Source organism: Protopterus annectens, chromosome 2.part1, assembly GCF_019279795.1.
Source record: "Protopterus annectens isolate FY-2018-M chromosome 2.part1, PAN1.0, whole genome shotgun sequence".
NCBI classification, from domain to species: Eukaryota; Metazoa; Chordata; order Ceratodontiformes; family Protopteridae; genus Protopterus; species Protopterus annectens.
Window position 1 is genome coordinate 1,530,046,902 of NC_056729.1, and position 25,622 is coordinate 1,530,072,523.

General features: G+C 41.6%; 1 protein-coding gene across 1 annotated transcript in view; it reads left to right on the forward strand.

Moving 5' to 3' along the window:
* PANK4 (pantothenate kinase 4 (inactive)) overlaps positions 1-25,622 on the forward strand; it is a 1,309,469-nt gene that overhangs the window by 59,848 nt on the left and 1,223,999 nt on the right. Inside the window, exon 3 of the mRNA XM_044063577.1 lies at positions 16,506-16,714. Within this exon, the coding sequence (XP_043919512.1) occupies positions 16,506-16,714 (209 nt within the window). The remainder of the gene's footprint in view (positions 1-16,505; positions 16,715-25,622) is intronic.

The window sequence follows — 25,622 nt, forward strand, 5'->3', positions numbered from 1 at the left end:
CTGCCGCTACATGATGGTCAAATGTGAGATTGTTGTCAACTTGTGTACCCAAGTCTCTCACCACAGTTTGTGTGCTTAGGGGATTGCCGCTATTGTGGTAATCAGTAGGGGTTGTGTTTTTGCCGAATGGTATGATCATACATTTTTTTTGCATTTAACTAAAGGCCATGAATTTGGCACCAGTCATTTGTTGCTGTGAGACCCTCTTGGAAGTATGTTAACATCATTTGGGGGGGTCAGTCACAGCATCCAGCTTACAGTCGTCTGCAGACTTGGTCATCCACAGGCCTTTTGTCTTTGCCTGGACCTCTGAGAAGTAGATGCCAAACAGTAGGAGTCCCAGGACAGATCCCTTGGGGGACACCACTAGTGACAGGTCTGCTATCTGCCCCCCCCCCCCCACACACACACACACACACATATCCTGTCCAGTTTCATGCTTCTCAACTTATGGTCACAACAAATCTGATGAAATAATTTCTTATCACTTAATATATTACTAATATACTTATTGCAAGGCTTTTTCAGAATATTCCTTAAATCATTTTCACAAACTTTTTCATACAGTTGTAGAGTAGGATGAATAGGTGGAACAAAGGTGCTGGCTTTGACAAAATTACCCATATGTAATTCTGTATTGGGTCTGTCATGATAAATAAGTTTCAAGTGTAATTGTCTAATAAACAATTTCAGATCAGTCAGTAAATCAGCAATGTCATTAGGAAAAGGCAGGGACAAAGGGAAAAACCTTTTGTTTTACTGAACTGTGTTGCATGAAGTTATTTTTAACCTTAACAGTTTGGTGCCATGAATTCTCAGAAACCTTTAGCTGTTTGTGAGTTGCTACAGCAGAATTCATCTCTGGGCCCATTCTTGACAGGTTTTCTGTCTGGTGAATTTCTGATGTACCAGCACAGAACTTTATTCTTTCATCTTCAGCCCAGTTTGAAATCTCTACATCTAAGCTTTTGCTATACAGTCTTTGCAATACATTAATTGTATGACAGCGAGTAAAACTGTGTGAGAGTGGATTACAATATATATATATATATATATATATATATATATATATATATGTAATGAGAGTTGGTTCTAATCATAAGAAAACCGAGGAAAAGATGCCATTCATTATATAAGAATGAGTATAATCACATTATTTTTTTATTTTATTTTACATTTGTTAACCGGGAGGGTCCGACTGGACACAGGTCCATTTTCAGCGGAGGCCCGGGGAGAAAAGCTCCATGTTACACTCTTAGTAATTATACAGTTCTAAGCAAGTTTTAAGAACAAATTTAGGTGTTACATTATGTAGTACAAAAATGAAAATTCCACAGTATATATTGCATTTGTTAGAAGTAATAAGTAGTAGAAAATTAACAAGAACATTTTTTTTTTTTATATTCTCATTCACAATTAGCATTTGTAGAGACATAGATACATATATACATACATATTATATATATATATGTATATAAACATACATAAACAAGAATGACAGCAGGTTTTTATTCATAGCTGCATGTTATTACATAAACTAGGTTTTAATGTATGTATGTGGGTAATGTTCTCATTGTATCGAAACTACAAAGGATGTGAAGGTGGGTGTATTAAAAAAGCAGGAGTTTGAGATTCCACCCAGTCACATGTTTAATAAATATGGCCTAGACAGCTGCAGTTATTTGATAAAGTGGTCTGAGCTCACTAAAATGAGCAGTTCCCTGACAGTGGAACTTTTTATAAGGTTATTTTACAGAATCTTAAAAAGAAACTGAAACGAAAAGGAAACAGAGTGCCTGCTTCTTGTTGGTCAGCTTTTAATGAGTGGCAAAAGGAATCTAAAAATATTGAAAAGGAATCTGTAGTTAGAAGTCTAAAATATAATTCAGCTAGATAAAAAAAACACATTTGCAGGCTGCTAGTAGAACAGTAAATACATTATAGAAATGTGCAAAAGCTAAGTCTTGTGGTATCTTGGGTCTCTTTCCCTTAAAATAGCTGGAAAACTTAAAAGTAACTCAACTTGATTCATCTGACGATGACTGGCCTCTTATTACTTCAGGTTCTCCTCCACCTCCATCCACATCCAGTGAAGCAGACAGTCCTCGCTGTTTGGGAGAACAGTTAGGGGATCAGTTTGCAGATAGCTCCTACTATTTCCCGTGATACGTCGTAAGTTAGTTCCAGTATATCTGCTCACTCCCAATGATCAGCTTACAGCACTAGATTCCTGCAGCAACATGCTGATTCACATTCTGATCAAGCATTAATAAGAACAGTGAATAAGGGTAGACAGTCATATCAAAACCACAAACATAAACATGCATTTGGGATAAAGTATACAGCTAAATTAAAATAATTTGGCAATAAAGGCACTCCTTCTAAAACAACTACTCTAAAGAAGTTTAACATTTTAGTTACACAGTTTCCAATAATCACTGACCAAGAAGAATATATGCGGACTACATCTCTTAAACAACGTTTTGGGGAATGCATCAAATTCTGATGTATCCTCACAGAGATAGAGGTAGATTTAAATTCCTCCCACTACAAGCCCTAGGGCAATATCAGCAAAATGTTTACCCTCCTATTTCATCACAGAGTCAGCAGTGAGGGCAGTGCATTAGCTTCTGCTTTAATTGTGGTCAGGCTGAACATTGGCATAATGAAGGTCTGTTCTCTCAGCAAAAAGATCCATCTTTTCAGCCAAGCATTCCACCAAACATACAAGTGCCACAGTAAGTGGAGAAACATCTTCCTGCATGGAGTAGCACTTGGCATCCACCAACATGGCTGCAAGATCATTACAGCAGCCAGGAACAGGAACCATGGCTATTTCCTTTGATACCAGTGGGCTAAGAAGGTCCGTATAATATTGCACTATGTAATTCAACTCTTCCTTTTCTTGTTAACACAAGAGCAACTCAATCCACGTTCACCTCATCAAATGGAGAACATCTCCGACTATCCACAAAGACAGTTTGGGGTGTGGGAGTCTCTCTCTGTTGTTCCTTTGGATTATACAGAGACAGAATCTATTCTCATTTAGATAGGTCATTTAAAAGAGGAACATGCATTTATTGTAAGACACACTGCCCTTTTTAAATAATTTAGGAAGATATTTTTTGTGTAAATTATGAAGTATTATATTCTGTAGTCCTGATGGAGTTTTCCTTGATATTCCGAATAAACCTTCTCCTTTGTGGCTGTAATCAGCTGATAATTTGTATAGACGAAGATACACTTTTTGCAGTACATTAGAACATACCTGTAATGAGGTTGATTTGGAGGGACTGGAAACCATTCCTCCACAGATGTAGACTATCCATAATAAAGAGTTAGACTCATAAAATATGCTGAACCTATAAGAGTTATTTTAAAACCTTATGAACACCTACCCATGGTAGTTCAGCATCCCTTACCACTGGAGGTATAGAAAGAAATCAAACAACCTGTCACTTCTTTCATTACTTCAGCAAGCAGTAATTGTCCTGACTAGAATTTTATGCAATACACGTATTTTGTCAGTTAAGAAAATAGGCAAGAACACCTCTAGACTTAAGAGCAGTTAATGTCATCATAATACTGACTTTTCCTGTAGTGTCTACCCCTGCTACAAAACTGAGTTCTATTTTTCCAACAGCTACCAACTTTTCTATGACTGATATTTTTTCAGGTTTCTTCTCTTTTCCAGTACACGTAGACAGCCAGTACTTCAACAAAACACATGGGTAAGATTACTACAAGGTTATGTATAATCACCTGCTGTTTTCTCTAAAGAAATGAACTAAAAAACAGAATTTAGTTACTGTGTAGGTCTACCTTAATACAATATTATTTATTTTATTTATTTATCACTTGTTTGCCAGGATAGTCTTGACTGGACAGCTAGTGTCCGTTTTCAGCAGAGTCCTGGGGAGAAAAGCTCCATACAGTTACAGAATAATGATTAAAACATACAGTTGCAGAATCAAGAGTAGAATGCACTGTGGAACTTAAAGGTTACAGAGTGCAAATAAGGGAGCATGCTGCAGATTGGTTTGCAAAAAGTATTACAAAGTTGTAGTAAAAATATAAGATCATCGCACATTTGTAGGATTGGTCTAACTCTGTAGTAAGAACGTACTTACAATATATACAAAGAGCTCGGGTAGAGCGCAGTATCAGTATTCCCCAGAAGCATCAGCTATTAACTTCCTACTGTAGGGGCAAGTCTTCAGGGAGGACATTTGCAGTTACATAGGTGGTTAGTGAAAAGGGGTGACTTGAGGAGGCTTTTGAAGGTTGGTGTGCAATGTTGTAGCCTGAGGTCGGGAGGCATGTAGATGATCTGCTTCTAGCTTCTGATTCTTAACTTAGCTGTAGACAAGATACTATTTTTATTGTAATAAAATCTAACAGAATTAGGATTTAATGTTAATAAGGCAAAATTGCAGTTCTGGAAACCACAAGTCCAGAACTTACGACATCTCATTTCAAAAGGCTCTTGGCAAGTTTTACCTTCATGCATTACTGCTGTTCAAACTGTACCGCACAATACAGTGTTAAAACAGCTTCAGTCTTTTCTGGGATTGACAGTTTACTGCTGGTAATGGAGTTTTAATTATGCAGAAGTAGTTTAAACCCTTGTTAGAATTACTAAAGAAAGGTAATCCTGAACACTTGCCCTGACAGGAGCAGCGTGAGCAAGGTGTTATCTAACTAAAAACTTTAGTTTGTAACCCTTCTGCTCTTGGGTCACCTGGTTATTCAAAGAGATTTTTATTCTGTTATGCTGTGAAAGAAATAACGTAGTGTTAGAACTACTGACACAATGCAGAAATTATGGTTTTTAGACCTGTTGCTTATTTCAGCACAAATCTTGATTCAATAAGAGCAACCTTCTCCTATTGTCTTAGGACAGTGGCCACAATGGCATGCATAGTAGAAAGGGCAGCTGCTCTAACTCGCACACTAAACATTTTTGTCAGTTCTTCATTCTGTAAAAGCACTGTTGTTGAAAACTAAAACACAATATTTATTTGCTAAATGGCTGTCTAAATATGAATGATCTTTGCTTAGTAACCCTTCTTTACAGATTATTAGATGCCCACCTCTTAACCCTAATTCTTTAATTCCTACAGAGGATAAAGGAGAACCATATGAATATGTTTTTGTAGTTAACAATGTGCTTCCTGCTAGGTGAGATTTAAAAGATACTCCATTGCCAAATTCCAAGTTACTACTCTTTGTCAATGGATCTTGTATTCAAAGGAAAGATGGCACATTTGCAGTGGCATTTTAAATTTATAAACGGAATAAAATATTGTTGACAGAGCAATTAAGCAGAAATGCTTCTGCTCAAGGACCTGAACCTGTAGCCATTACTAAAGCATACAAATTAGCAAAGGAGAAAACTGTGGCAATTTTTATTGATTCACACTATGTTTGATTTTGGGACACTTCGGAGTGAAAGGGGTATTAGACATCAGCAGGGACTGCTATTAAAAACTCTGTTTTTGTTCATGAGCTATTTAATGTACTTTTGTTGCCAAAGCAAGTAACAGTGGTCAAGTGTGCTGCACATTCATGCATTTCAAGGGGAAACTGACTCACAGATTTGGCGATTAGATGAGCTGCAATGCCTTAACCTGTTCAGTCTTCAGTTTTTGCATCAATCACATGAAACTAACACACCTCTTTCTTTACAGAAATTATCTGATGAGTCTGAAAAGGTAAGATGGACCTCTAATGGCTGCAACTGCTCTCCGTACTCACTGTAACAGAACCCAGGCAGGAAGCTAGTAGCCCCAAGCTCTTTTCTATCTCAGTTGGTTTAGGTCCATCATTTGCCTTTTCCTTTGGGAAAAAATGCATTAATAAGACAAATCTTGATTGATTGGTATGTTCCTTACATTTCAGAAGCCACGCAGCATTTTGTTAGTTAATGTATTACATGCGTACCGTACACTGTGTCAGAAAGTGCTACACACTCATCAAAATAAGTTATGAGGACCTTTTTGTTATACACATTGGGATTTCACTGAACTCACACAGCCACAAAAATTTAAATATGTTTTGATGATTGCTGATGTTTTTTTTCCAGCTGGGTTTTGCTTACCCTTGTGCCAAGAATGATGCAATTACTATTGCCCAGAAGTTGCTACAGGAATTGATACCAGGACTTGGTATTTCTTGCTGTATTCATTCTGACAGGGGAACACATTTTACAAGTCAGGTTGCACAATAAATACACAAAGTGTTAAAAATTAACATGCAGTGTAATTGTCTGCACAAGCCCCAAGCTTCAGGAATTGTTGAGAGAATGAATCAAACAGTAAACGTAAGACGTACTAAATTGTGTGAAGAAAATGGTCCTAAATGGTCAGCGGCCTGCCTTTAGCATTATTTACTTCATGTAGTGCAGTTAATAGTACTAGAGAGTGTATCCTACATGAAATTCTCATGGGGGAACCTAGGAAATGCCCACCACACCCCAGCCCAAAAATTTGGAATTATAAAATTAATCTTTTTCTTTATTGCAAATGTCTCTTCTCTACTCTGTAGCAAGTATATCCAAAAGTGGTAAAGGCCCAGCAGCATCCAAATCCAACTTCCCAGCATGACGTATTGCCAGAAGACAGTGTTTTCATCCAGACTTTCTCCAAGAAGCATTCACTCCAACCAAGATGGAAAGGACCCTTCCAAGTTTTACTTGCAGCCACTACTGTCATGAGATATGAAGGATCACCCACTTGGATTCATGTGTCGCATGTGAAGAAATCCCTCCCTACTTTCAGATATCAACGAGATGCCATTGACATCATTCTTTTCATTGATGATGAGCCAATCACATCCTGCACCAGAAGGAAAAACAGGGACACCAGCATATCTGAAAATGATGCCTAGTGATTCAGCAATACCATCATGGTTGTATCCAGAAGTGAAACCTAGTAATTCAGTAACATCATCATGGTCAAAAATAAAGCTTAGTGATTCTTCTTCAATGTCAGCAACATCTTCATCTACATCACAATTGGAAGTGAGGATTAATGGTTTAGTAACATCATCTACAATGGACAATGACTGGAATTCAGACCAAGATCCAGGCAATGATTCATGCAACCAAGAGGAGCTTGTGGAAATGCAACCAGACGAAACTTTAGGTTGGAGTTGTTTGGGAATTCAAATTTAACATCCATGTTTACAGTTCTTTGAGAATCTTTTTTTTAATTTCTCCAAACTTTTTGTGTTTCTGATACCATGATGGGAATGGACCCCATTCATAAGTCAAATGAAATTAGTATTGTTTCAATCTTTGATGTTAGCCAGAAGTGCTCTTCGCAGCATCCACAGTGTGCCCAGTACTGATTACTCCTGCAATTCATACAGAATTACATGCATTGTTAACATATCTAAGTACAATTGTAAATTATTTTTTGAGACCCATTGCTCCTACTAATATTGGAACTGTACATACATACATACATATATACATACATGTCAAGCAGAGCACTTCACTGGCCCTCTTCAAGAGAAATCTTGGTGAGTGGATGGGAAATAGAAAATTCACCCGAGGGATCACTCCAGTAGCTTTACTTGACAGAGGCACTGGGAACTAAGGTTGGGAGGCATAATGCCAGGGTAATCTTATGGGCTAGGCTTGTAAAGGCTCCAGGGCCATCAGCCTAGTATACAGCTATGAACCTATAAATCGAGATGCTTGGCCTCAATCAGTCTGTGTTATTAAAACTGCCATCTAATGGTGGAAATTCGCAGAGGGTAGGCTTTCCCCTCTGCATAAGCCGATTCATCCCTCAGAAGTTTATTATTATTGGTATTTTTTTAATTTTCTCTATTTTCTTACATTGTCAAACAACTTAACATAGTCACTATGTTGTACCTCAAACAACAGATCCCATTTCAATGAGGCATCTAAAAAGTTTAATATCACCAAGCAGTTTTTCCATCTGTTTTTCATTGGATTTAATAAGAATCTGCATAATCTCAAAACCACACAGATCAAACTCTACAAATAGCTTGTGTAATAGTTTTGAATCATGAAGTAAACCATAAGAGATTTTTACATACTCTTGAGTCCGTTTGGGACTAGTTTCCTATTGATGCATTCCTTTAGGTAAGCATTGTTTAATTGTAGTGACTTGAACTAATGTTTACTCAAATTGTGTTAATTGCTTGTCAAAGGAAACTCTTACTGTTGGAGCAGTTGGGGCTTGCTAAAAGCATTCGTAAAATGCTGAAGCCAGCTGTTTATATCTGGTAAATCCATACCTTGCCTTGTAAACGAATCAGCAACCCGGATGTTCGTACTCGTATCACGCTGTTGAATGGAAGATACCTGATGGATTCTGTGAAACCCCAACCTGGGGTGTATTCATAACAGCTGTTTTAGGAGGACACTGTGGAATGTTAGCAATCACTAAAGTTAACCATTAAATAAGTGCCATAAGCTGGTTGGATAACGTCGCCAAGTTAATTCCAGAATGAGCTGGTTTTGTATTGTCTGAGCTCGCTGGTATCAAATGTTCAGCAACAACCATTTAACTATGGTCAGTAAGGGGACACTGTTTTGTACATGGCTAGGCTTGTAAAGACTCTTGGGCCATTAGTCTTGTAACTTCTATGAAAAGGTTTTCTGGTTGGTACCAACAAAATAACTGGAACCAATTCAGGGCTAGTGTTTCTTTCACTTGCTGCATGTGTACCAACAGCGCATCTGGGTGGCTTGACGTTCTTTACATGGAAGGCAGTTTTGTTGGTTGCTGTGATCTTTGCAAGAAGAGAGTGTGAGTTGCAGTGAGTCAGCCTTATCTGATTTTCCACGAAAACTGGATTTTCTTGAGAAGTAGTCCTTTTATGCCAGAAGTGGTGTCCAAGTTTAGTTTGCTTTAAGCCAAGCTGTCCATCTCTCTCTGCTCTTTCATGAACACCAAAAACAGGGAGAAAGGATAATTTGTACCTTGGATGTCAAGAGTCAACTGTAGTACCATCTTGACAGAAATGAAATATTTCAGAACTTCTGATCAGTTCATTTCTTGTGAAGGTAAGACGTGACAACCTGTGTCAAAGCAGACTATTTCCAATAGTCGTCCTTCGTTTTAACCTTTTGTTATTCACACCACAACAAAAGAATTCCAGGCAGGGTCAAGGCACTTTCTACCAGGACCTTTGCTTCATCTGTGGCTTTTTGGAAAGGGTTGGTCAATAACTTTTTTTTTCCTAGAAGAAGCAACTTGGTCCTCTGTACATACTTTTATAAATCACTACAAATTAGATTCTTTCTCTAGGTCTGTCAGGCTTTGCTTGGACTATTCTCTAAAGGCTCTCCGAGCCGCCTTCTTACACCTCCCAGATGTTCTAAGCTATGCTAATCTACATGTATAATGTGGGCTACTGCAGCAGAGATTGCAACAGAGATCAATATGAAGAACATAGTACTTTTGTGTAAGTTAACTTAGCATAACAGTAAGATTTCTATTCAGAAGTAAAAGCACATTTCAAGACTCTTAGAAAATGCAACTGCTATTTCTCTGATAGTATAAGTTAACCTCTTTGATTCCCTTCTTTGTCTACATACCTTGCTCTGACTCTCTGTTTTTGATCGTTTCTTTCAGCATGCCAACTCTGATTTTTCACTGTGTATATAATGCGTGTACATATTTTATTTTTTTAGTCAGTCTGTGTATAGTGTCATTTATCTGTGGCTGTTGTACCCTCAAACCAACAATGATATTCACTTTGTGTTTAATAATATGCATATGCTACATTTTGTCTTTCACTGTACATATGATGTCCTGTATCTGTTGTGTTTACCCTGTGCTGAGACTGAAATAGGTCCAATTGGATCTGTGCTTTTATCCCAGTTATATTTGAATGATCACTGCTTTAGTAGCTGCCCCCCCTCTTTTTTTTGTTCCTAGCACTGTCCTTTCAGAGTTCAGCCTCCCTCTTTTCATCGGCAAGAGAGCTGTGAAGGGCTTTGTATTAAACCTGTCTAATAGTTTGGATACGTGGAAGGTGCTGTGAAGTTTTAGAAGCTGTCCGGCTGTGTATCCTGTTTGGACTAGAACCCACATACCTTTGGCTACTGCAGCAGTGATCATTTGAACATCTACTGTTATGGTAAGGTTACTTACACAATTGTGCTTTCTGTCTGAATCTTTGTCTTACCCAATGTTAGCTGCACCTGACGTATCTCTGCGTTATGTTGGGCTACCAGTCTGGAGGTGTGTGCATCCTTAATGAATATGGAAACACCACCTCCTATGGAGATTCGGTCTAAGTTCTGTGGCCGAAAGATGTGGAATGAGTTGTAGCCTGGTAGTGCAGGGGTGCTTTCTCCTGCCTTGAACCAGGTCTCTGTTTCAGCAGAAATGTCAATGTTCTCCATTTTAAGGAGTGCTTTGAGCGAGTGCATTTTGAGATTTAGACTTCTAGCGCTCAGCAGCATGACCATCTGATTGCATTTGTTTGTAACTGTGGTAATTTGGTCTTTGGAACACTGCCTAAAAAGGCACTATAGGGGTGGCAAGAGCCTTGGCCAGTATCTGGAAGCCCAGGGGTGACAGATGCAGGCCATCTCTGGCAAAGCATCGAGGTCCGTCAGTCATGTCATCCCAGGCAGACATATACTGGATCCCCTTAGAATGACACCAGAAACTTAGCTGATTGTTGAAATCAAATGTTTTCTGCTTGTACTGTGGTATCATTCTGGGTGATGGTGGGATCCGGATCCTGCACAGGGCTAAGGTCATACCCACCTGGGCTACATAATCCTGAGAGCTCCTCCATGTCTCTTTTCATGTAGTTCAAGGAGGTACATCTCAGGTCATTCACACCCACATGTACAATGACAGTCATATTTTACCTGTTGTTGAGGGACCTGAGTGCATGCGTTATGTGGTAGATCCTGGCACCTGACAGGCAGCTGACTTTTACTTTCTCCTTATTCAACCTAGTAAGTGGGACATCAGTGTGCCTCACTATCGAGTTACCTATGAATAGTGTGTTGGGCATGCTGTTTTGCCTTGGGGGCTTTGGTTGAGTGGTTAAGAGAGTTATGTGTTTCGTGATTAGTGTTGTGTTGGCCAAGTTTGTTTCTGCCTTGGAGGTCTATTTGGGTTGATTATTATTGAGAGCCTCCGCGAAGGTGGGTGTGTGGTTTGTGTTTTTATGTGAAGGCAGTGCTGGTGTGTGTTTTGGGGGGGGCTATGTGTTCCTTGTGGTGTAGTGCAAGTGTTGACCTTCTGTTGACCAGCTATTCTGGTCTTAGCTGGAGAGTATGTGGCTTCCATTTTGGATATACAAGTGCATCTCTTGCAAGTCTGAGTGTTGGGAGGTAAGAGGAGAGGGTTGTTGGGGTACATGAGGCAGTTGCTACATTGCCTCAGGATGCCCAAGTTCACCAGGTTAATGGGACAAAGCACAGGGAACTGACCTTTAGACGTGCCTGGAGGGGTGGGCATTAATAAGTACTGGAGCCGTTTCCTTGTAGACCGATTTAGTGCTGGTAGCACTTTTGTGTGCTACAACAATTGCTACAAGAAGTCTGGTAAAGTGTTAGACTAATAAGCTAGTAAAAGTACAGGAGAGGAGAGAACTAGCAGATCTAAGGGAACAATTGAAGAGCAGACTTTAGCACCTCTCAGAAGCTTGCAAACAGTCCTGGATACAGCAAGTCTGTATCTGGACTAGACTAGTTACAAGAAAGCCAGGAAACGAGCGCAAACGTGGGCTTTTAAACCAGAAAGTTGAAAGATATGGAAGAACTGCCCAGAAGGCCAGTAAACTACAAATGTTAAGTTGTCCCATCTCGCCTTCGTTCTTGCTGTTTGGGATCGGAGCCTGTCCTCTGCTCCGACTCGGCCTACTTCTGTAGCTCGAGAGCTGTTTACTGGCTTGAGGCTAACCCTTATCACAGAATGCCTAGTGTCAGCTACCAAGATCTCGTTTTCCGCTTCAGCTGCGAGGTTGCTTTGTTACTGGCTCAGGCTTGTATAGTTTTTTCTATTATAATTGTTTATTCTTCAGAATGTATCAAGTTTTTGTCTAGATATAGTACTTTACCCCCTTATTGCCTTTCTTGTGTGGTGTAGCTTTGTTGGATGTCGCTCCATACTCACAGACCTTTCTGTTTCCCCTGAACTCGTTTAAATTTAGAGAGTTCTCCCTCCCCCACTTAGGACAACCATTTAAGTTAGAGGCTCTCCTTTCTTTTCCTCAACTGTAAAAAAAAAAATCTTAAGTTTAGTTGTGTAATATGTCTAAAGAGTCCAAAGTTTCTGGCTTCAAAAAGTGTGACTCATGCTGTCAGAAAATATGTCTGACAGATGGGCACACTAGCTGTGTTTATTGTTTAGGGGCTGTGCACCTGCGGGACTCCTGCTCTGTCTGTCATGATTTTAGTCCAAGAGTCCTGCAGGAGTGCAAAAACAAATTAATCCTTCGAGGATTATGGAAACCACAGGGTTCCCCATCTAAAGGTTCTCATCCAGTGAAATCCTCTGTCTGTCAAGCCGTCTGCTCCATCCTCGGAACAGACTCCTGGGCTTGAACAACCAAGTTTGTTGATGCCGACCTATCTTCAACAAGTCAACTCCTCCCTCGGCTCCAACTGCAACCTTGGAGCTGTCTCGGAGCCACAAGTGAGCAGGGTCTCCTTCATTGGAGCCAATCCGCTCGGTGCCACAGTCACCCTTATTAGGAAGTGAACACAGTCATCGCTCTTCATCCCACTCCTCTCGATCCTCTAGGGTATCGGATCAGGATGTGGAGAGAGTAGTCAGCAGGTTGCTTAAATCACAGGTCCTTGCGAAATTACTTTCCAGCCCACCTCAGCAGGTTGCGGCTCTATTAGCCTCCATCTCCATTCCTCCTCCTACACTTAGTACGGAGCCAAGACCATGGACGCACTGATAGTAGAACCGACCGTGCCGATCACCTCCTCTTCGATTCCGACGTCGGCTCCAATCACCTCTATTGTTCCTTCCATTGAGGGATCTGGGCTCCGAAGCTCTCTCGTCGGCTCTGAGGGGGGAAGTGGCATTGGACCCTTGTCTGACCCCGCTCTCCCTCTTGGAGCTTCGGCACAGGTGAGCTCGGCTCCCACATTGGCCTCGGAGCCGTCACCCTCGACGTGGAGAAGGACTCCTGTCTCTTCAGAGCCGGAGCTTTCTTTGCCTGGGGGTCGGGATGCCTTTGAGGTCATGCGGAGTATGCTGTCCCCTGAAACAGCCCTACTATCAGCCCCATCTGCTCCTTCTCTTGTGGTGCCTGTGCCATCCTCAGGTTCCCTACACTTCTGGGCCGGAGAAGCAATGTCCCAGGACACCCCATTGGGTGACCCCTCTTCTTCTGAGGCCTCCCCTGATCGCTCAGAGGAGCCTCCCCGGAAGAAGTGCAGGAGGAAGCACCTAGACCCCCCTGAGTCTGTCACCTCGGATACAGACCTGGATGAATTGGAATGTTCCCTCGCCCCCCCCCCCCCCACAGAAGATGTTTCATTTTTGGACATCCTTGAAATGCTTAGGCAGAGGGGTGGCTGGTCTTCCCTACCAAGGATGAGTCTGTATACCTGGAGGCATTCGGTTCCCAACCCTCCACCTCTTGGGTGTCTCCACTTTTCGATCCATTCATGTGTAGTGGCTCAAAAGGCTTGGTCAGCTCCGGATTCTGTGGAACCTACTCCGAGGAGACCAAATAAATTCATAACCGCTCCCCCAGGATAAAGAATTTCTCACTAAAGGTGTGCCAGTTGATGCAATGGTGGTAGCAGAAGCCACCAAGAAAGAGTCGGCAGAAACTTCTTCGTCTGTCAGTCCACCAAACAAAGAGTCTAGGACAATGGACAGGGAAGAGAATGTTTTCCTCAGCGACCTTCTCCATGAAATCCCTGAATTATCTCTCTCATTTTACACGACTTCAAAGGGATCTCCTAAAAGAGTTTGGGGATACCCTACAAGATCCTACAGCTGAGGGAGCATCAGCCAAAATAGCTTCCCAGCTTGCGACTCTTAATTCAATAGTCAACTCTTCCATGAGGCTGATTTCCTGTGCAGTCGATGGAGTGAGCAGAGCCGCAGGTACAGGAGTGGCTCTTGGGAGACATGCTTGGCCGCGGCTGTTTCAATTTGCGGAACCCTTTCGATCGTCCTTCACAAATACTCCCTTTGATGGCTCCTCGCTTTTTGGGCCTCGGGTGAAAGACACGCTTGCCAGGTGTGAGCAGGAAGGCAAGACTCTCTCTGCCATGGGAGTCTGTTTTTCCACTCCTAACAGACCTTATCCCAAAGGTCAGAGGGGTGGAAAGATGTGGTTTTGAAAGTCCCAGGGACCCTTGCCTGACAGACGCAGTGATTTCTTCCCCCAGGGGCAGAAGGGGAAACAACAACAATGGCAGACGCCACTCTTGTGGCAGAGGGGGACCACAAAATCAGGGTGATGAGAAACATTCTCTGCCAAACCCTACCAGCATCCCTGACTGGTTGCCCGACTGCTCACCTCTGGAGGCAGTCGGGGGGGGACTTTCCCTGTACCCAAAAACCTGGCAAAATATAACAAGAGACAAATGGGTACTATCTGTCATATCTGGAGGTTACGAAATCCCCTTCCATCAACCCCCTCTAATGTCCCTCCCAGATGTCCCACCCAATCTAAGAGATCAAGCAGTTATTCAGGTTTCAAAACTGCTAGAAAAAAGAGCCATTCAGGAAGTCCCCGCAGACCAACTAGGATCCAGAACTTACTCAAGATTCTTTTTAGTACCAAAAAAGACAGGGGACTGGAGACCAATACTGGATCTCAGCAAATTGAACAAATCTGTACAAAAAGAAAAGTTCCGGATGGTAACACTGCAGTCCATTCTCCCTTTTCTGGGTCAGGACAACTGGATGTGCTCCATAGATCTTCAGGATGCATACTACCATATCAAAATGGACAGACACTCCAGGAGATTTCTTCGCTTCAGGGTAGGGGCCAGTCATTACCAGTTCAGAGCTCTGCCCTTTGGTCTCACTACAGCCCCCAGGGTGTTCACCAAATGTATGGCAGTAGTCACTGCTCACCTGAGACATCATGGATTCCAGGTGTTTCTCTATCTAGACGACTGGCTCCTAACTGCTACCACCAGGCATCAACTCTTAGAGGCACGGGATTATACAGTATCAACCTGCATCCAACTAGGCATTACAGTAAATTTAGAAAAATCTGCCTTGTTGCCCTGTCAATCTGTTACGTATATAGGAGCAGAATTAAACACAAAACAGATGTTTGCAAGGTTGCCTCAGGAAAGAGTTTTCTCTGTTCGCCAACAAGTGTCATTTCTAATGCAGAGCAGAAAGATCCAAGTTAGACATGTCCTGCAAGTTCTTGGCTCGATGGCAGTTGCCATTCTTCTTGTACTATTAGCGCATTACCACATGAGAGTCCTTCAGTGGCTTCTCTTCATGCAGTGGTCCTTCAGGAACTACCCATGTCTCACATGATCCTGATTACAGAAACATGCAAAAGGCACCTCTCTTAGTGGATGGTCTCCCCACTGGTGACTCAGGGCAGACCTTTCATTCAACCCCCTCCGGTAGCCACAGTGACTACGGACGCCTCCCTGATTGGGGGGGGGGGGCATTATCTAAACAGGACAGTCCAAGGCATGTGGCAACCTCATGAGTTCCATCTGCATATCAGTGTCCTAGAGATGAGAGCAGTGCTCCTAGCATTGCAAGCTCTTAAAGACTCTCTTCCTTCCGGGACTATTGCGATCCAAACAGACAACATGTTAGTTGTATGGTAGATCAACAAGCGGGGCGGGGCGGGACCAGGTCCTACCCCTTGTGTCGAGAAGCCCTCAGGCTATGGCAGTGGGCAATTTCCTCCCAACGTTTTCTGACAGCAACACACATCCCTGGGAAATCCAACGTAATAGCGGACAGAAACCACTCCTCTTGTGGTAAATAGGCTATCTAGTGGTTACCACTCCCAGTGATAAGCTAGAAGGCTTCCCTCCAACACAGAAAGGCTTGGGGGCTCAGAAGCTTACAAACAGTGTTGGATACAGCAAATCTGTATCTTATTGGCAAACTTGTACAAACATGCCTCTTGCCGCAAATAACTGCCAGCATACAAGCAAGCATTATAAGAAATATGAGCTTAATCTCTAAAACAAGAAATTGTAAATAACTGCATGTTCCTTACAGGACACAGCTGTCATAAATTTTCTTAAATGTCTGAAATGGTTGCATTGCTGTTATAATTTCTATTAATAAAAATTGCTTAATGTCTGTTACACATCTGAAATGAAAGTGTTTAGTCTGACAAATAGTTGTACGTCTGTGTTATTACCACAATGCCTGGCTTGCGGCTAGAAAGGGATTTTGAACCAGTCACTCACTCACTGCTTAACCAATCAGTAAATACTTGTTTTCTTGTCATGGTTTGTTGGAGAGTTTGCAGGCTTTCATTTCCAAGCCATCTTTTATTGTGCTGTTTTTTTTTTTTCTTTCTCCTATTAGGATGCTGAAAGTGAACCACTATATGAAATTTCTATGCAGGAGGAAATTACACCACGGCTACATTTTATTAAATTTGAAAATACTTACATTGAAACATGTTTGGATTTTATCAAAGACCATTTGGTTAACACTGACACAAAAGTGATCAAAGCTACAGGAGGCGGAGCGTACAAGTTCAAAGACCTGATAGAAAAAAAGCTGAAACTGAGGTAAGTGGAAAAAGTGTAGTAGAAAAACATACAAAATTCATTAGCATCCCTTTGGGGGGAGGGGTGCACTAAATTTCTTTATTTTCCATTCCTTTAATGGATGAAATAAGTAACCCTTAAATTAATGATAGCAGTATAGAAGTAACATTAGCACTTGCAGAAAAGCCACTGAAGGTAGGCTGATTTGAAGCCTTCAAGGAGTATACAAAGTAATTCATCTGTGGAGGAAAAGTAGAGCATATTGGACTGACAGAAGTAATGAGCTTGAAAAGTAATGTGATGACTTACAAGTAAGCAACATTTTGATCCTTCATTTTGTGTTCATTTTATGGAAGTGTATTTGTTAATTATTTTTGAATGTTGCTTTGTGCTGTGGCTGGAGGTGGCAAGTAAAACAGTATATCTTCATTCATTTGTTCATTTGCTGCATGCTGGGTTCCTGCACTGTGGACAGAGCTTGACTTACATATTGGGTACTGCTATGTATTTATGTGCATGACCTCTTAGCCATGCCTCAGTGTATGCTAAAGGGTATATATAGTTGAATATATTTTTATGTTCATACACTCACGTTCAGTGCACTATAAACCCATTGTGTGCAAATACACTCATGCTCAATGCACTGTAAACCCATTGTGAATGGCTGCTAAGGTTTTTCTTTACACTGAATTTTGGATGTTTTGCTGTTTTGCATTATAACCTGCAGTTTTATAATGACTGGTAGCTCTGTGAATGAATGGGAGAACACTTTCTATATGTTAAAAAAATACTTTTTCAGAGTAGTATTTTGTGTGAGAGGGTAGTGGTTCTCCTAAAATGTAGCAGACTCTTCTTGTTTTAGGATCCCCAAATGTGAACAAAATGTAAAGGGGCTAGAACCAGTGCAGTCATTTAGGGTTATGAAATGTTGCTGGTACGCACAAACATCATCGGTATGTATTTGCTTGGGTGATTACTATATGAAATTGTCACCCATAGTGCTAATCATCATCCCTGATGCACTTGGATAGTCAGTGTTTATCATAGACTCGCTCTGCGAATTACATCCATCTAACCAAGGACAGTTGAGGCTACTCAGGATTAACATGGCTAGGCTTGTAAGGGCTCTAGGACTGCTAGCCTAGCAACCTTCTAGGTTCATATCATCCCAGATTCTGTTACTTGGTGTCTTCGATTTACTGGGCACACACCCTCCCCTCATCGGCACACCTGTTGTACTTTCCCTTTTAAGTTTAACTTGTATCTATCCACTTTGTCTTTTCAGCGGTTTTTGATTGTAAATGTCCAGGTAAATGATATATGCCAGTCATATAATGCTTAAATCTAACCCTGTCATGTAATATAGTTATTTAGCCTCATCTTTAAGGTGTGTGTGTGTGTCTTTGTGTGTGTGTTTGTGTGTGTGTGTAGGTTTATAGGTAGTTATTGGGTTTACAGTCTAAGGTACCATTGAACAGTCTAACTCAAATTCCCAGTTGCCCCCCAAGCAGTTTGGTTATGTGACTTGCTGAAAATCATATAGCAAGCAAGTGAAGGCTGAAGGAATTGAACCCTGGAGCTCAAGAATTACTGCTCACTGTTTTAGTAACAGTACCCATTTGTTAACCATTTAGGTCAACTGAGACACGGTCCTTTTTCAGGAGTGACCCAGCTTGCAGATTCTAGTTGTGACTTGCTTAGTCACATAAATAGGCATGTGAGATGAAGGAATCAAACCTTGTGTCACAGGAACTACAGCTCACAGCCTTAATCCGGTGCACCAGCTGCTACGGTTGCACGAAACACTTAAATCTGGTGCATATTATATAAAACTAAACTGGAATACAGCAATTTTAAAATATAATTCTTAGGCAGGTAAGATTAAAAATGTGCATTAATACATTCCAGATCATATACAAGGGTTTGTGATCAACTGAAGACATAAGTCTATCAGAAGCCTTAATTTTGAACATTTAGGGACATGATGTTGTAGAAAATTTCTTAGGGTGGCTCTAAATACAGATTCCATGGAGCTAGCAGTTTATAACATCACCCCCAATTCATAGCCTAGTATTTACTTGTGAACCTATCAATATGCAGTCTGTTAGAAGTTCGAATCAAACAGTGTACCTTGTATCAGTCAGATAAGGACCTTAATTGTAATGACAATCCCTGTCACCCTAAAATTTCATTTTAGGGAAACTTCAAGTCAGATTGAATGCTGGGTGAGCTATTTTGTGCCCATACCTTCACTGGCAGCCACTTCATATCTCAAAAGGGTTACGGAGGCTGTAGACCTCATACAGAAGCTAAATATTTTTTAAAATTGACCTCTATGAAGCAAGATGGGGAGCAAACTGGGTGAAAGAACCCACACATTGCAAGTTATAAGTGCATTTTCAGAATATATGAAGGTGATCAGTGGTATCCCTCATGGTGTATGCTAGTACCTATCCTTTGGCTAATAAAGTTTGCAGACAGCTGCAAACTGAGCATTGTTGTCAAGTTTCCACCTGATGCCCTAAACCCTCTAGAATGAACTTGCTTGTTAACTTTTGGTGTATTAAAATGGGGTTAAACCAAGTATCACTTTGGTAAGACAGTGCCTTCCCTTGTCATACTATGTAGACCACAAACCATTGCAAAGTCAAGGTATAGTCTGGGACCTAGGAACATAGGTTGATAGTTTTCCTCTATTTTGGCCATCATATTAGGAAGTCCTTTATTTAGTACAGCTAATTGCTAAAGGAATATCGTCAGAGTTTACTCTGCCAGGATCAGATCAGTTATGTTGTATAGCAACAACACAAAATAAAAAGAATAGGAGATACCAGACCACGGCTGATAAAATCATCAAACAACTTAATCCAAGTAAAAAGGTGAGCGCTTTCGCAGCCAAAGCTGCTTCATCAGACAATACAGTACATAATTTCCCCAATTATTATACAAAATTCCAACCGATCACAACGGTTCCTGGTAGCTTACCTTTTTACTTGGATTAAATTGTTTGATGATTTTATCAGACGTGGTCTAGTATCTCCTATTCTTTTTATGTTGTGTTGCTGCTCTGTTGGGAGACAAGTTTACCTACACCACTTTACTTTTCTGCAGTATGTTGTATAGCACCTTCTCTGGGTAGTATTTCCTTAAAAATATCAAACAGTTGAAAAGACCTCAAACGTTCCTGACCAAAAAAGATCACGGGCCTAAAGTCCGTGAGCTATCAAAATAGCTGAAAGCTCTGCCACTTAATAACTGGAAGCTCTCCCACTTTTTATTTAGTGCTTTATAGACTTTTGATGAGAGATCTGCCTCTTTGGTTTTATTGAGCCTCATGCTATGTCTGAAAGTCCTGTGAATCCTTCATTGCTAGAATTAGGAACCGAAATCTTCATTGGCAAATAAATAAATCAAGTAAAAAAGCTTAGTGGATGGTAGGTTTATAACCTAGCACCTTCCAAAGCTCAAGTAAACCTATGATTGGATGGGTATCCACAAATTTATGCAAGGATTGACTGGTATTATTCTCCTAGAGATAGGGTGCAGCCTGTGGGACAGTATTGACTAGGTCTAAATTGTTACATGACTCTGTAGTCATCGAATATCTATGAATCTGTGGATATGTGTGCATTTATTTAAACTGTATTTGCCTTAATATTGCTACACACTCGTGTGCTAGCTTGTACTGCATTTAAAGTGTTTTGCTACTGTCATTAGCTCATTCTTTCTAATAGAGAGAACATTTTGAGAAAGCCAACCCACTTAACAAAAAAAAAATGTGTGTATATATATATATATATATATATATATATATATATATATATATATATATATATATATATATCTTCCTGTAAGTATTCTAACCCAGATAAAGATTTGCTGTATCCAGGACTGTTTGTAAGCTTCTGTGCCCCAAGCCTTTTTGCGTTGGGAGGGAAGCCTTCTAGCTTATCAGTGGGAGTGGTAAGCACTAGGTAGCCTATCTACAACAAGATCAAGATACAGATTCTTACTTTTAGCACTTGAATTTGCTTATCCGTGCTCAGAACTTGTAAGCACTAAATAAACTACAAATTACTACAGCACTCGCCCTTCCTCATTACCTAGAGGAAAACAGTTTTGGTACTTACTTTCCTCACTTGCTTAGAGAAAAACAGCTCTAGTACTCACTTAGAGGAAAATATTTTTTTATTCAGGCATGTCCAAGGGTCAGCTCCCAGTGTTCTCTCCTGTCTGATGAATCTGAGCATCTTGGGGCAATGTAGAAATTGCCTCATGTACACAGACAACCCTCTCCTCCTACCACCCAACACTACAACCTGTGAGAGATGCACTTATCTAGCCAAACTGGAGGTAAAGTTCTCTCCAACCAAGACTGAACTTGATAGTCAAGAGGAGAAGGTAAACACTTGCACCACACCAAACTCATCACATAGTCCCACTAAACCTACACCACCAAAATGCTCAAGCAACAAAGACCTCCAAAGCAGAAATGCAAGCAACCTCCCACCAACACAATCCAAATGACACACAGCCCACAAACTCAGTGTGCCACTCAACCACAGCCCATAAGGCAAAACAACGTACCTAACTAGTCATAGGTGACTCTCTAGTCAGGCACACTGATGTCCCACTCACCGGGCTAAACAAGGAGAAGGTCACTGTCAGCTGCCTGTTGGGTGCCAGGATCCGCCACATAACCCACGCACTCAGGTCACTCCACAACAATTACAAATATGACTCTATGCTTGTCCATGTTGGTGTGAACGACCTGAGACGTATCTCCCTGGACTACATGAAAAGATCTTGTAGCCCAGCCAGATATGACCCTAACCTTGAGTATCATCCTGCCATTGGCCAGAATGATACCGCAGTACAAGGACAAAATGATTGACTCCATCAATTGGCTAAGCTTTTGGTGTCATTCTAAGGGGGTCCAGTATCTGTCTACCTGGGACGACATGGTCGACAGACCACGATGCTTTGCCAGAGATGGCCTGCACCTGTCACCCCTGGGATTCCGGATACTGGCAAAGGCTCTTGCCGACCCTATAGTGCCTTTTTTTAGGCAAGGTTCAAATGACAAATTTACCACCATAACAAGAACAGGCAAGCAAAAACTGAGGGTAATGCTACTCAATGCTATAAGCCCTAATCTCAAAATGCACTCACTCGAGGCACTCCTTTAAAAGGGGGAGAACATCGATGTCTGTGTAGTGACTGATACCTGGTTCAAGGCTCCAGAGAGCACCCCTGCATTACCAGGCTACAACTCATACCACACTTTTCAGCCATCTAACCTGGACCAGAACACCAAAGGCGGAGGTGTGTCCATATTCATTAAGCATATCCATACCTCCAGGCTAGTTGCTCAGCATAATGAAGCCGAGGTTATCCAAGTGCAACGAACTCTGGGCAAAACTGCAATCCAGATTGTAGCTTGATACAGATCCCCCACAATGCCCCAGGATTCCCACTCCTCTTTTCTTGATATACTAAAAAATATTAGAGTTCAACCAAACACCCTAATATTGGGCGATTTCATCTACCCCAGCATTAACTGGGAAAACTACTCATGTACCAACTCCTTTGCGCAGCGCTTTCTGGAATTCATAAATTCCAATGCCCTGGATCAACTTATCCACACCCCTACCAGGGGCAACTATATTCTAGGCCTAGTCATTACCAACATGAGTGATTGGTGTTCCACACCTGAAGTCAACTCCTCGTTGGTCAGATCCAACCATAAGCTAATCACCCTAGATATCCACATCCCACCCCCACCCCCCCATTAAGGAAACCACAGTAAAAAATTTCTTCAAAGCCAATTTCATGCTTCTTAAGACAGAAGTGGTGAACTTCATGACACCCATGCAGATGAAAAATACAGTTACGACTGCTGAATCCTACACAAATGCACTCTATAAACACTTACACGAGTGCATGGATCGTGCTATCCCAAACAGAACCAAGATGCTATCCTCCAAAAAAAGGAAGCCAATCTGGTGGTCCCCTGCCATAAACAAACTCTACAACAGAAGGAAGAAATTGTTGCAAAAGAGATTAAAATCCCATGAGTGGAGGAGCTCCCTGGTCAGCCTCCGCAAGAAGCTGAGATCCCTTATAAGATCCTCAAAAGCTAGCTATGAAAACAAGATTGCCACTGATTCTAAGGACAACCACAAAGCATTCTATAGCTATGTCAAGAATCTCAATGGCATCACCCAGATCTGCTCTGAGTTACAGCACAATGGCACAAAAATGACAGAACCAACTGATATTGCCAACATCCTGGCAGATAGGTTCAGTGCTAACTTTACCCCCCTCTCACCCCCTAAAGGGCCCATATCTATACAGGAAGAATGCAGAGTCCCTTTAATCACAACTTCACAGGTAAAAGCAGCACGCTCTAAAAGCCAAAAACACAGCAACCATGGGAATGGACAACATCCCAGGCTGCATTTTACACGAACTTAAGAATGAACTGGCTCCCCACCTAAGCACCATGTTCAATCATAGCCTTACGTCAGGCTTTGTGCCCACTGAATGGGGCACAGCAACAGTTATCCCACTCCACAAAGGGGGATCCACCACTGATCCTGGGAACTATTGCCCTGTTATCCTGACGAGCCTGGTCTGCAAGGCCATGGAACGCATCCTTCATAAACAAAGACATTGGTAACCTCCAAACTGTGGACCCCACCAAGTTTGGGTTTGTGAAAAGCAGATCCTGCCTCCTAAACCTGGTTGACTTCTTTGAGGCAGTCACCAAAGCCGTAGACGAGGGTAAGGTGGTTCACACAGCCTATCATGACCTCGCCAAATCTTTCGGCACCATCCCCCATTCTTGAGTTATAGCTAAACTCACTAAACTAGGTATAAATCTCGTTGTCACAAGATGGGTTGCCAACTGGCTCACTAACAAAACCCACACTGTAAAAGTTGCAGACCCAAATCTGACTTCAAACCAGTGACAAGTGGAGTACCACAGGTTTCAGTCCTGAGACCTCTCCTGTTTGGTATCTACTTCTCTGAAGTACAGGCTAACACAGAAGGCCTCTGACTAATGAAGTTCACAGATGACTGCAAACTAGGAACTATAGTCAAGTCCCCAAATGATGTGGACATCCTACAAAGGGGCCTCACTGAGACAGATGCCTGGTGTCAAGAGACATAGCCTCAAGCTCAGTGCCAAAAAGTGCATTGTTATCCCCTTTGGTAAAAACTCTGTACACATGAACTACCACATAGGCAGCAGTCTTCTTAACACCGAATGTGTAATAAGAGACCTTTAGACCCGGGTGGACAGTAGTCGCTCCTTTAATAATCACATTGCCACTGTAGTCAAGAAATCCTTCTGCATGGCACACCTCATAACAAAAGGGTTCTCATCCAGGAAAAAAGAGGTCATTGTTCCCCTCTACTTGACACTCATTAGACCCATTATAGAGTACAACGCCCTTTTTGGAGTGTACCTCACAAGACATCTGCAGCAGCTGGAAAGGCCACAGAAGTACCTTACAAAGAGAATTACTGGCCTCAAACAGGTGCCCTACACTGATCGTCTCAAAAAACTCCAGCTTTACTCTGTAGCATGTCGCCTACTCCGAGGTGATCTCTGCCTAACATATAAAGCTATGTCAAACCCAGAGCTGTTGGACATGATACACCTAAAGAAATCCCAATCCCACCGAGCAACATGCTCTAGGGACCTAAACCTTGTCACCACAATAAACAGGACTTGCTGGTGGGATAGATTCCTGTCCCAGAGACTTCCCATACTCTGGAACAGGCTACCCATCTATGTCAAGCAAAGTTCCTCATTAACACACTTCAAGAAAAATCTTGATGAGTGGATGGGAAATAGGAAATACACCCCGGGGAGCACCCCTGTGACTCTGCTCGACAGGGGCACAGGAAATTAACTTTCTTGGGTTGGCATAAGCCAGGGAACTTTGTTGGCTAGGCTTACTTAGGCCCTTGGGCCGATAGCCTAGTACCTACCTATGAATCGCAGGGATGGTGATAGGACAATTTTTAACTCTTTAAATATCACTTTTTTTTTTTTGTTTTTTTTTTTTTTTTTTTTTGTTTTCTTTTTTAACCAGTTACTGACAGATGATGTTTCCAATACCAAAGCCACAGTCTGTTTCTCCTTGCATTAGCCAAGTTGAGAGGTGTCAAGAGACCTACAATGCAGCTAATATATCTTAGTGAGATTAGTTATTGAATCTGGGATATTCTCTTTAAATGAAGATACACTGACTTGATGCCAGCATAGTGCAGAAAAAAGATCCATCTGATACCCCTGTCGCACTGACGTCAGGGAAGAGAGCGACGACAATCGACGCCGGACCAAGACTTTGGAATTCGGCCGACCGAGGACCCGCCTGACGGCAGAGAACCCATCTGTGATTACTGCAGCTGTATTAGCACTCGAACATCTACATTTATGGTAGGTACAAAACTGTACTTTTTTCTCCAATTCCATAAAAAACATGCAGACAGTATTGGTGAACTCACGTGATCCATAGGAAGATGTATGTTACTGGCTTGGCTGTTGTTGGCACAGACCTTTGTTGACAAGGGCCATTGTCCAGAGCTGGGATGAGTGCTTAAAGGAGCTCTTGAATCTACTGGACATGCCTTCCTGTGAGGAAGCAGTACTAGAAGCAGGTAATGCAATTGGATCCATTCTGGTAGTGAGCTCATTACTGTGACTGATCATCCCTTCTGGAGCAAGGGTGTGAAGGTAATTGGATCTGGCTAGGGATTACTAAGGCTGTGATGTTTACTGCATGTTTTCAGTGTTGCATAGATTACTGGAACAGTACTTTTCGAAATGCTCATTTATTGTAGTAGTTCACAAGTCCAAAAAGAGGCACAGGAGGTTGTGCTTTTAATTGAAGAGGTATTACAATTCTCAGCC